At 30.6% G+C, this 13,162-nt stretch overlaps 1 protein-coding gene across 2 annotated transcripts in view; it reads left to right on the forward strand.

Annotated features, from left to right (window-relative positions):
• Positions 1 to 1,188: 1,188 nt before the first annotated feature.
• The window catches only part of LOC100169255 (sodium/hydrogen exchanger 9B2), a 14,588-nt gene continuing 2,614 nt past the window's right edge, over positions 1,189 to 13,162 (forward strand). The window contains exons 1-7 of one of the 2 annotated variants that reach the window (XM_016807396.2): positions 1,189 to 1,333; positions 4,451 to 4,980; positions 7,047 to 7,232; positions 8,677 to 8,852; positions 9,318 to 9,472; positions 10,995 to 11,372; positions 12,955 to 13,056. In XM_016807396.2, the coding sequence (XP_016662885.1) occupies positions 4,553 to 4,980; positions 7,047 to 7,232; positions 8,677 to 8,852; positions 9,318 to 9,472; positions 10,995 to 11,372; positions 12,955 to 13,056 (1,425 nt within the window). In that variant the 5' untranslated portion in view covers positions 1,189 to 1,333; positions 4,451 to 4,552. Of the gene's footprint in view, positions 1,334 to 1,365; positions 1,602 to 4,450; positions 4,981 to 7,046; positions 7,233 to 8,676; positions 8,853 to 9,317; positions 9,473 to 10,994; positions 11,373 to 12,954; positions 13,057 to 13,162 lie in introns of those variants that run through there. The other variant, XM_008188432.3, reaches the window with a different exon arrangement.

A 13,162-nucleotide genomic window follows, 5' to 3' on the forward strand; every position in this document is an offset into this window, starting at 1 on the left:
TACAGCGGTTATCGTTAGTCGGTACTCGGTATTGATTTATAACTTATAAGTCAGTTACAATAATACAATTATTATTAATTATTATTTCCTATAATATGTTTTTGGCAACAAATTGGTATAATTTTTTTGAGACAATATTTAGACCAGGGCTTCAAAACGTTTTTATAACGTTATGAATATAACGTTAAACACATCAAAAAACGATTGAAATCGATAGCGGATAACGTATCAGTGAACGATAAACGATTGAAACGGTTAACGGGTAACATATCGCTAAACGATAAACGATTGAAGCATGATATAATTGCCTGAACAATAAAATATTTATAAAATTATGACTATCAGTAAGTTATATATTATGGTTATTTTTGTAATATTATATTTTTCAATCACTCTGTTTTGTGTGGAAAACAAGCTATATCCATCAGATAATGCTAAACGCTTCATAACGTTTACATTTTTAAAACGTTTAAACGCTTAAGTTGAGTAACGTTTAAATTCTATATAACGTTAAACAGTCATTCCATCATAACGTTTAATATACATATAACGTTAAACAATCATTCGATCATAACGTTTAATATCCATATAACGGTAAACGGTATTATTATTTTTGATTTAAGCCCTGAATTTTAGACCAAATCAATATTTCATTCCTTCAAAAATGCTATTCTATAGCATAATTGTTGTATCAAGTGGTTAGTATCTAAGGTACCTTCGTAAAAAACGTTTTAAAAAAATGACTGCGTGAATTCGTTTTCTCGATGTTGCGCATGGGCCAACGATACAATAAACAAACAGTAGATACGCTGAAATCCTCACAATGCTAATGCCTAATTTAAATCCTATAATGTTTTACCCGAAGTCGTTATGGGTTACCTATTATAACAAAAATATTACCATCTGAGTACCACGGCATTTATTTCCGGCACATGTGAGGACTTTGGGAGGTTGTGAGGCGGTTGGCGCAAATTAGTATAAAAATGAACACACGACGAGTATTATTTTCGGCGCTCCTTATTATGTGAGCGTGTACGGCAACGGCAGCAGCAACATTAATAATAATAGTCATTACGTTTGACTGTTTGAGAACGAAAATATGTTACCGACGTGCATCGTATTATTATTATAATAAAAATAATATTATGGCATTATGCTATCCGGAAACACCACGTGCTCGAGCCGCCTTGGATCCTCCCCCCTATCATTGGACCCGGTTTTTTGGCTTGGTTAGGTGCCCTGCGGGATGAACAGACCGGTTTTTCGTGTCAGAACAGCCGAGTACGATGACGATATCTATCATAGTTTTATACTTCACTACAACGGCCGCGGTGTAAGTACAGTTATTTTATCGTGCTTTCTAGCGTTTTTCGATTTTTTTTTTCATTCAAATGATATCACATTTTGTAACGAAGAATATGTACCTATAAATTACAATATTAAATGCAATGTTCTACAACCAAAATTGTCGTATTAAGCATAATAATATCTAATATTTTATAGTAATTTATAAATAACTAACTAACCTGCCTAGCGGTTGTTTGTATCACACTAGTCGGTATTTACTATTTAATTGGTTGATCATCTTGGCAGTGTACCGTGTACGTAACTTTTTTCTATTTCTATTTTATTACTTTACTATACCTGTAATTAAAAATACGGACGATTTCACTTTTGTAGGGAGATGATATATTTGGCACCCCTTTTAGTATTCGTAATTTGCATTACACCTAAATATTAATTTTAGTAATCCGCGGCACTCTTTCAATTTCAATTATAAATTGGAATTTACCTGATAAATTTACCGAACTCTCGTCAGTTAGGTATAGCACATAAAACGTGAATAAATAACATGGATTATTATTAAAAGGAACCACAGCTGGACACTGGATTATAATTTATAATTTTATTATTATTTATTAGGGCGGCGTCTTACGTATTTGCAGTTGTCTCCGTCTTACATAAAGTAAATTTTCGTTCACTAGTTTCAATAGTTTGCTGTTAGTTTTGATATTAGGTGAGAACATTACCTGTGGTTAAACGTTGAATTTTATTCGACATTTTAATTTTCGAGCGAGATATGAGCATTTTTAATTTGTGATATTTTACACACCTTACCCATTTTTTGCCTGAAAATTAAAATATCAAAAAAATCGCCAACGCTTAGGTACAGATAATGTTCTTGCCTAAAATTGATGGTAAATTCACTCTAATATCAAAGCTAACAGCACACTATTTAAACTAGTGAATACAAATTTTCAGTAAATACGTTTGTAAAAACGGAGACAACAAACACATGGATAACGTCCTCTTAACTGAAATATTACTCATTTATATTCAAAGTACGTACACCTTACATATATTGCAATTACGTTACATTTTAATTTAACTCTTCGTAAATTTTTCTTGAAATGTATCTATTAAAATTAACTTGTTCGATAAACAAAATACTTATGAATAAGTTTAAAAAAAATATAAATAATTAATTTAAATTGGAGAAAATAACAACTTTTATAGGTACGAGATTGCACAGTTTATATTGTCCTTTTATCTAGTTCTATTATGTTGCACAAATTACCAAAATTAATTTTTAGATGTGACACAAATTATTATTCTTATTTTTTATTTATGTGTGCACATTACACACTCCTCTTTTGTGTGATGGTTCTTCGGTTCGTTGTTGTTATAATAGTACGTGTGATGTAAGGTAAAGAATTTTGCACACTCATGTCAAACGTACAACGTACTGCCTATATGACTTTTTGTACCAAAAGAAATGCAATAGTGTGTTCGATTTCTATCAAAAGTATAATAAAGGTTAAGTTAGACACAATGTAATACACTAATACCTGCCCAATACTGTTTGTGTACGTAATATTGACCCGTCGCGGTCGTTGGTACACATGTGAGTTCACACAAATAACATTTTTTGTCTTTCCAAATGGTCAGTCACATAAATATTATCGAATTAATCTGGTACTATTAATACTTTCAAATTATGCGAGCTTATTAATATTTACAAAAATAAATTATAGCACTGTAGTTCCCGAATAGCTATCTTTGTCAATTTGGAGAATGATAAATATGAAACTACTCAGGAAAGAGAATACAATTTCAATTTTTTATTTTTGTTTGATAAATTATTAATAGTACATACAAAATATATATTACTTAAAGAAAAATATATTCAGTCTAAAAAAATAGTTTATGTAAAAAAAAAAAAGCAACGTGCAAACGCGGCATTTACAGTGTAGCAATCGTAAGGCACCAAAAGGACGTGTGTACCATGTACGGCTTAATAGTACGTAATAGTTTAAGATTAGTATAATATCACAGTTATACGATTTTGCAAACCTCCATTTCACCACCAAGCATTTTGGTTTGTAAATTCGGCTAAATGTGTTTTTGTATGCAATACAAAATAGCGAGATGTTAGTATGACATTTTTGAAATGTATACATATTTGTTCTCAAATATTTGATTGTAATATATCAATAAAATAAATATAATATTATACATTATAAATTATAATATTATAATATATACCTGGCAGACCAATGTGTACGCTAATATTGCTATGGCGCGGGCGTATAATGAATATATTTTTAAATTCAGGAAATTATTATGAGCACTGTTTCAGAAATGTACATTTTTATGTTTCGTCACCTATTATTTTAAAGTTATTAAATTTCTGAAATTTAACATGACTAATAACGAAAGTATAGTTAAATAATATACAATTTAAAATTTAACTCTGCCGATCAATACCTTTGATACACGTTTTATTACGAACTTTAAATTATTATATTTCAAATAATATTTCAAAAGGTATAATACGGTTTCTATTGGATTTCTACTTTTTTTTAAAAACTCAATAACTGATAGCATTTAGCATAAATTATTATTTTGACCTATATCATAGAACAATGGCTATAGGCATCAATTAAATTTTAACTAACTAGTTAAATTTTAATTATTAAACATGTATCATGCATGATGACTTATGTATTGATGTGTTTTAAGTGTCGTACCTATTTTAAATGTTAATAAAGTGAGCGAAATTTTTATGATGTAATAATTCCACAAATATTTGATCGAATTAGATAAGCGATTTGTACGTCATAATAGTGATTTGTGTTTTTTTTTCAATATTTTTAGCAAAACAACGCATAGGTTTATTAACTATTACAAATAGCGATTTGGTTTCAAATTTTTAGTATAGGTATATTCTATAATTTATTTAATATGTTTTTAGCTTTAGTTTAAAATTAGTTTCATAAAACATACTACATATGTTGGACACTATATCTATCAATAATGATTAATGATTATAATTTAGAACTATTTACGAGTGGGTTGGTAAAAGCTAGATAAAAAAAGGATTGATTAAAAAAGTCTAATCTGATCTAGATAAATATCAATCTAGATTTAATGATTTATTTTTTTTTAGTTGATCATTTTCAATAATAACAAAAAAAAAAAATTAGAAATCACGAGCACAGCGAAGTAATCAATTTATCAGCAGACATCGTACCGGACAGGAGCAGCAGAGATGCGAGACAGCGCTGAGTTGACGGACTCACCGGATGAGCAACCACTGCAGTTTCAACTGCGCGAAGACGGCGACGACAGTGACGTACTGCAGCGGCGGATAGACCACAGCGGCGACGTGGCCGCCATGGCATGGTGCGACGCCCGGCTGCCGGCCACCGCGGCCAACATCGCGGCCGCGACCGTCGGCGTGGGCTTAGCGTGGTCACTACTGTACGTGAACGTGTCGTCGGAGCTGATGACCGTGCCCGGCGGCAGTCTGTCATCCATATTCATGTTGTACGTGACCGGCACGGTAGCCGGTAAGCTCATCTACGAAATCGTGGGCCTGCCCCCGCGGTTTGGCATGCTATTGGCCGGCATCGCGCTCCAGAACGCCGGTCTGTACACCGTCACCGGATGGTGTTCCCAACTGGTATCCTTCATCAGGTGAAAGAACTATTTTCATACTAATTATTGTTAAAAAATATTTTTAAAAACATTTCAAACACTTCAATCGACATTTATTTCAAATTTTTTCAAATACTTACTGACTAGTTGGACTAATAAATTGGAAAACAAACACAAATTATATAACTAAGTATAAATGTAAAATAAATTAATAAAAAATTAATAAATAATTTTAAAAAATACTATAATTTCATAAGTTATAAATGTTATACTTGCAACTTGCTAGAGTATATTTAAGTACCTAGGTACGAAGTCGATTTTAATTTTAATTTTTAATTTGTATTTTGAAATACAAATACAAAAAAATAGTACCTTTATAAATACTTATTTCTCAAAGTGTTGCGATTATATTGTATTTCAAATTACAAAAAAGTATTTAAATAGGTACTTTACAAGTACGATTATTTTGTTTATGGTAGATACCTAGGTAGATTTTTATTTCATGTATAAAATATATAATACGTATTATATGTATATATAAAATAAAAACCGTTATAAGACACACACCCGCTATTCCAGGAGTTTGATTTAGGCTATTTTAATGAGGTTTGTGAAAATATAAAAGTTTGAACTTTAAATATATTTCAATACTAATTCAAAGTATTTTAAAAGTGGTCCCATGTCGCACCAACAATGGTTGATGCATAATAATTAATAACACGCTTATACCTATAGTAAAATGGTTTCACACGGGACAAACCAACATGTTAAAATATTTACATCAGATCTACTAAATTTTCATGTTAGAAAATAATTTTATCATTGTCATACCTTTTTTATTGTTTTGATACTTCTCTAGTATATATTAATAAAAAATAAAAATAATGAATACGAACGAATGAATTGAACAATCTTTAGGTTATAAAAACGCCACGATGCATAGATACAGTTTTTCTCATTATGAATATTTTGTAAAACTACCAAGAAAACTATTTCAGTAAATTAGTCCCACGCCATTTTCTCCGATAAACTATTGATGGTGTGGGTGTGTGGCGGTCTCTAATTCTCTTAAAAGTACGTTATACCCACATTATTGTGTTGACTCCGTCTTTCTAACTCATATCATAGCAGATTTTACGTTAGGAGAAAATATTTTACTCTGTTATTTTTAATATTAGAGTGAATTCACCTATTATAGTATTACCAACATTTAATGTAAATGTAAGAATAATACCGATTTATGATATTTTAATTTTGAAGCAAGAAATTATAAGCATTTTAAAATTTACAAAAAATCGTTTTTAAATTTTAATAACTGAAAACGGCTTTATTTTCGATTCATATATATACAGTGTAACAGAAAAAACTGACCAAAAAAAAAAAAAAAAAATGTATGCTACTTAAACTTATGACAAAAATTGATAAAATTATAGGATTAGTAAATAGTTTTAGAATTATACCAATGTTAGCAAATTTCCAAAAGTAATATTTTTAAAAAATTTATAGCATTCCAAATTAATTTAATCGAAAAAATACTGATATTTAAAAAAATTCTAAAAAATAAACTATTTGATATAGATAAATATTTTTACCATCCAAACAGTCCTTGTAATCAGATTCACAAATTAGCTATTTTGAATTTATTCAAAAAAAATTTAATCAAATTTAAAATTTTTCCCTTTCGGTAGTTATTAAAAAATAAAAATAATTTTTTTTATTACACGTGTAGCGCAAATGGCTATACACTATATGTCAAAAAATAAATAAATTTTAAATATTGATTAAAACAAAATTTATTCCAAAGTGAGCTCTATTTGTTACACTTATATATTTGAAAGGTCCAATTACTTAAATTATAATACACCAAAAAAATCAATTAAAATTATGGTTTGAATTCACATTACATTATTTATTCACTGTAATTAATACTTTTTTTACCACAATCCATTAAATTAATCTGTTAATCATGAAATTTAATTAAATTAAAAATGTTAATGTTTTTCGGTAAATATAATAGACACCGGTAAAGCGTATAGATTAGGTATACATTGATTTACTTCTTTGTCCATAAACATTGTGCGGAATTGTAATCATTTGGTTTTCAGAGAAGTCTCACTTGCCGTGACGTTGATCAACGGTGGACTGGAGCTGGACGCCTATCAGTTGCGTCGCCTCAGTGGCGTCGTAGCCCGACTCACGCTGTTGCCGTGCTTAGCCGAAGCCGCCACCGTGGCTGTGGTCGCCTATCTAATTTTACCCGATTTCTCGTGGCAGTGGAGTCTGGTTCTCGGGTGAGTGCAGCACATATATCACTATTAATCATAATCATTGTTGTATTTCAATATAATATTATGTAGCATCGCATTTTCGGTTTCTTTATTTCTGCACACAATATGTCTTATCATAGACTGCAACGTTATATATATATTATGCACCACTTCAGACACGATCAGACGTATGTGAAATTGGTCCCGAGTTGTTCAAAGTGTTGCATTAAGAGCGGTGGGTTTAATTTTTTTTATAACTATAATGAAAAACTTATTTTGAACAAAAAATCACATATCTAGCTAGTCAAGTCCACCAATGGCAACGCGAATTTCTTCCTTAAGATGTTCAATGGTTCATGATTTGTTTTCGTAGACACGAGCTTTACTGACATGCCCCAGAGAAAAAGGTCCAGTAGTGTTAACTTCCAGGTCAGTCCTGGTCAACAATTCGTGAAAGAGGTTGACCCTTGCGCAATTGCTCGGGCAATAACGTGATAGGTTCCATCTGTGCCAATGTCTTGTAAAGCTGGCCACGCAAAAAGATAAGACCACTCAGTTGATATCTGGCATTCTTAACGAATCACTCTGTTACTTGAGAAAGCTAGGAACCTCAACAATTGTATGCGTTAGTGCATACTCCATTTTCTGTGGTTTTGTTTACAGGGTGGATCGGAAAATACAATGAATGGCTTCCATTATATGGTGGGTATATGATAATATTCTATGTTGATAGAATTCATCATTCTAGTGTACATTGTTTAATCAGCGATTTTTTTAATACATAATATATATTATTGGGATGTATACAATCTTATTTTTTTTACCCATTTTTTTTTTTTTTTACAGTACTTAGGTTTCTCTATAGCAATCAATGCATAATATAATAATTTCATGTCACAGTACCACCTAGGTTTCACCTAGCAACCTATGCAAAATATAATTACGTTACCATATAGCAATCTCTAAAAAACATACTTATGATTCATTGTTTTTCCACGTACCTGAGAAAATGTAATTTTTAGGTTTCTAAATATAAGTTTAGAACACCTTATATCCCCGTAGTATCTGTCCGTTAGTGACAATTGGTCAGTACATATAGTTATGACTATTTATGAGATATTTATTTATGACCCGTATAAGATATTAAGATAATTACTTACTGTAAAAAATATTTAATATAGATTCAGAGTAGCCAAAATATATTACCAAAGTATTTAGGTTACCACATTCTGTATTTAAATTGTATTTGGAAGTATAGTTTATTGCATTGTATTAAAATACGTTTGAAACCCGAGAATTTAGCAAGCACGCAGAATGATTTGTAGTTTTGCACATCGTATTAGACATCCTAATGTAATTATATTATTTTATTTTGCACTAAAATTCAATAATATGGATATAATATTAAATTAAATATTATTGCCCGTCGAAACTTACCTTTGATAATTTGCAGTTTGTTGTTTTAAAGGTTTACACTGTCTGCGGTTAGTCCGGCCATATTAGTGCCGAGCCTATTCCAACTGAAACGTATGGGCTATGGTGAAGTAAAAGGCGTTAATACTCTGTTGATTGCCGCATCGAGCCTGGATAATATTGTGTCCATCTGCGCATTTCGGATAGCATTGGTTGTGCTTTTTCTGACTGGTAAGTAGGTATACAATGAGTGACCGTAAACATGAAATTAAAACAATTTCGTGACGTTAATGTCATCCAGAAATGACTTATAATATTTAACTTTAAACTTATCAGCTTATTACGAGTACCAGGTACTCAGTACCTACATACTGCATATTATTATAGTAACTTGGCTTTGCAGTTAGCAATTATTATTTAATTTGAATAGTTTCATATTTATATTCGAATTAATATAAAACTATAAAATGTAAAAAAAAAAATATTTCTATTTTAACACATATTTCAACTGATTTGTATAATAATATATTTTCAATAAACGTAGATACAATTAATTCTGGAAATCGGGCAAGTAAAACTATACGTTAAAATGTATGGTTAAGTGGACAAGTCGTTTATGATTTGTTTTATTACATTTCTAAATTCGAACCGTTAATTTCAATATTTTATCGTATACGTTTGTTATAACTTTATCAGGTAGTTTGACCTCTAAAATAACTCAAGGACTCATCGACGTATCCATAGGAACCGTGGCGGGAGTCATATGGGGTTTCTTTTTGATTTTTGTGCCTCCATCACCGTGGGCCGTGATATACAAAAATCAAGAAACCGAAAACACCAACAAATCGCAAGTAAATGGACATACAAATTCTTTTGACATTTTACATAACAGTTAGCTGATTTTTTACTAATAAACACAAACTTATTCGAAATTAATTTTATATTTTGATTTTTGATTTTTATTAATACCTACTTAGTATACCTACATTTAAACCTAACTACTATAGACGACGAATAACTTTTTATGAAATTTAATATTTATCCTTAAATTATTATAATTTATAGTTCCAGGGCCATATTAAGGGACAATGTATGGGAGAGCAAATATAAATATGATGCCCCTGGCCCCTATTTCAGTATACGCTACGCTATACGATCGACGTTTTTTACATAAATTTCACTTACAAAAAATCTATATGCTTACTCAACACTAATCTAGTCTTGCTACACGTATTGTCTTTTACAATATTTATTATAATATTTACATAAACCAGATACAATTTATACAAGTTATTATATTTTGAAAAATATATTATATTTTAGTATAATAGGTACAACACGCCAAAACACACAGATTCACTAACAAAACTGTACAATAATTAGTGTACAACATTACTCATTGGTCACTACACAATGGCTGATATATAGGCTGTATACACCGTTAAAACCATGATATTATTATAACGATAGAATCTATGATAAAAGTTTAAACAATATTAAATATAATCGAACAGTAAGCTACAGAGTCGAAGTAGTAGATACTTAATAATTGTATGCGGCAGCTATTGTCGATAGAAAGCTTTTTACATTTTTAGGGTAGCGGGGGTGGATCTGTCACGGGCCACTGGAAAAATAACATATAAAATATGATACACAGCGTGTCTATTACAGCTTATCACTCCGTATCGCCAATAATATGTCAATATATTATACATGGTAATATTAAAAATATCACATAGTTATTATGAAAACAAAGCCCATAAGACCACAACAGCGTTTTCTCCCAATAAGTATCTAATAGTCCTAAAATTTAATTTCGTTAGAATTTTAGATATTTCGACAAGTGACATAATAAATTCGTAAACTAAAATAATTAATATTTATTTTATCAAATACTGTATTTTTATTATGTTACAAACGATATTATAGACTTTTTGCTGCCCCTGCCGCCAGGATCAACTGCTTATTTTGCCCCCCCCCTTTAATGTGCCCCTGAATTAGTTCCTAAAAACATATTCTAAATTTTATTTGAATACTTAAATTTATTCTTTGAATGTAGATACCTATACTGTCATATAGTATTGGTCCTATACATATATTACAATCTAGTAATGGTAACATCGAAAAAACAATTGTTCAATTACCATTAGCCAAGTTCCTAATATATAAAATGTTTTCATTTATGACTGCATAAATATTATTTTCAGAATAACATAATAATATGGTGAAATATTTCATTTTTTATACCCATCCAAGGGAGTCAAAGAATGATGACCGAATACAATTATAAAGATTCGATGATTGTATTATAATTATATCTGTAGACTCTAACTGTCCGATTACATAATGTCCTGTTTTTGTATTCCAATACAGCGGTTGGACCGATTGATAACAGCTAAAAGGTCTTTCCTGCTGGGAGGTGGTGGTTTTCTAGCGATGACCGGCAGCCGATGGTGTGGTTATCCTGTGGCCGGTCCATTGGCGTGCATCATATCGGCGTTCGTGGCTGGTACCGGTTGGAGGTGGAGATTGAAAATGCAAGCCCGCAATAACCCAGCGAGTTCGGTAGAAGAAAATTGCGATGACGAGGACCTGTGCAGAGGAAAACCGGTCGAAAAGGTTTTTGAATACGCATGGACTGGTCTCCAGCCATCCGTCTTCGCATTTATGGGCACCGACATCAAATTCGAACTGCTTAAGAAGTTGGACATGGTCTTTGTCGGGTTACTTGTGCTCACGTTTGGAATCGCAGTACGTATAATTAATAATTAATTAATTTTAATATTATTATATTATACAATAATATTGTATATATAATGATAGGATGATGCGCCTTGGCAATGAGCACCCTCACTTGTTTATTAGATATCAGTAGGTGTTGTATTATTACTATCATGTACCTAATGTTTATGTCTCACTGTATATTATATCTTGTGTTTGTATTATTACTATTGTCTCCATAAAATTTATATTTGTAAAGTTGGGTAACTGTAACACCCACTTAGGTTAAATATATATATTTTTGTGCATTATATTGGGCTCACTGCCCGTAACAAATAAATAATAAAAAAAAATAATAATGTGTATACGGTACACAATGTAAAATAATAAGTGTGGCACTTATACATTATACTTTGCGTTTTCACGTGCGCTTACTGTTTAATACGTTTTTCATGATAACACTCGTAATATGGAGTCAAATGATATTACGATTTACGAGCGCATTTATATTTTTATCTTATAGACTGCGAACTTAAAATTTAATAATAGAAATTCCGTTATAAAAATCGATGTTAGAGCTATTGTATCTATTCGAAAATTCAAGAAATAAAATGTTAATACAACACACATACTATCATTATTTTACTGTTAGAGGAGAATTTTAACTGTTCGAAAATGTATGTTCAAAATTTCATGTCGTTGAAAAATCATATCTTCGAAAAGTCGTGTGTTCAAAAAAATTGTCTGTTCGAAAGGTTATTTGTTAAATGAAACTGGTAATCTAATCAATGGGATATTAGATGTATAGGTCCTATGAAAGTCCGATATCTCACATAGAAAACAGGTTTTTCATATATCTATCTTTATAATATTATGTATATGTAGCCATATTATATGTATTTAATTTGGTTATTGTTTTATTAGTATCGATAAGTATTAAGTACAACAACATGAGTTATGAAAAATATCCTATACATACTAATATCGAAAATACAATCACGAAAAATGGTCACGTATAAAAATCACCACGTTCGTTTAATGAAAAGAGAAGCAAGACCTTTGTGCGAATTCTGCAACACATCTTTAATATCTATGTAAAACCTCCTCCTCCTTGAATGCCCATACTTAACTGAAGAAAGAAAAATCTTTCCTCAGCCAACAAGTCTTAAAGATAATGTATCAATAAAAAAACTTTAATTTATTTATGTCTTTTCTTAATTCCTATATTCCATATTCATTGATGAAGCCGAAATAAGTATAAAAAAAAAAAAATAGTAAACAAATTGAAAAATATATCTATTCGAACATAGATACCTAGATACATGCATAGATAGATAATTTTTTGAACGCATGAATTTTTAATATATCACTTAGAAAGTTGACCCACCCCCTATAGGGGTATTATGGTCAGTGAACTATAGATTTAAACCAATTTGAAGTAATTTTGAACATTGTTATAACTACATTTTCTTTTCTCGTAATCTTTCAAGTTGCTTGGGATTTTTATAATTTTTTTATATATTAAAATATAACTTAAATAAATAATATTAATAGTTTATAAATAAAAATCTAAATAAAATAACTATTGAAATATTCATAATATCTGTTTAAGGTTCGTATGATTGTCACTACGTGTTCGGTATTGGGCTCTGGATTCAGTCGTAAGGAAATCATATTCGTCAACATTTCTTGGCTCCCCAAGGCTACGATACAAGTAAGTGGTCACGTCACGTACGTTGCGCCAGCCTCCTCCCCCCCCCCCCCCCAAAGGGAAATCTATAAACAAACTATACAGATATTTAGCACGTAATTCGCAAGAA

Source organism: Acyrthosiphon pisum, chromosome A1 (genome assembly GCF_005508785.2).
Source record: "Acyrthosiphon pisum isolate AL4f chromosome A1, pea_aphid_22Mar2018_4r6ur, whole genome shotgun sequence".
NCBI lineage: Eukaryota > Metazoa > Arthropoda > Insecta > Hemiptera > Aphididae > Acyrthosiphon > Acyrthosiphon pisum.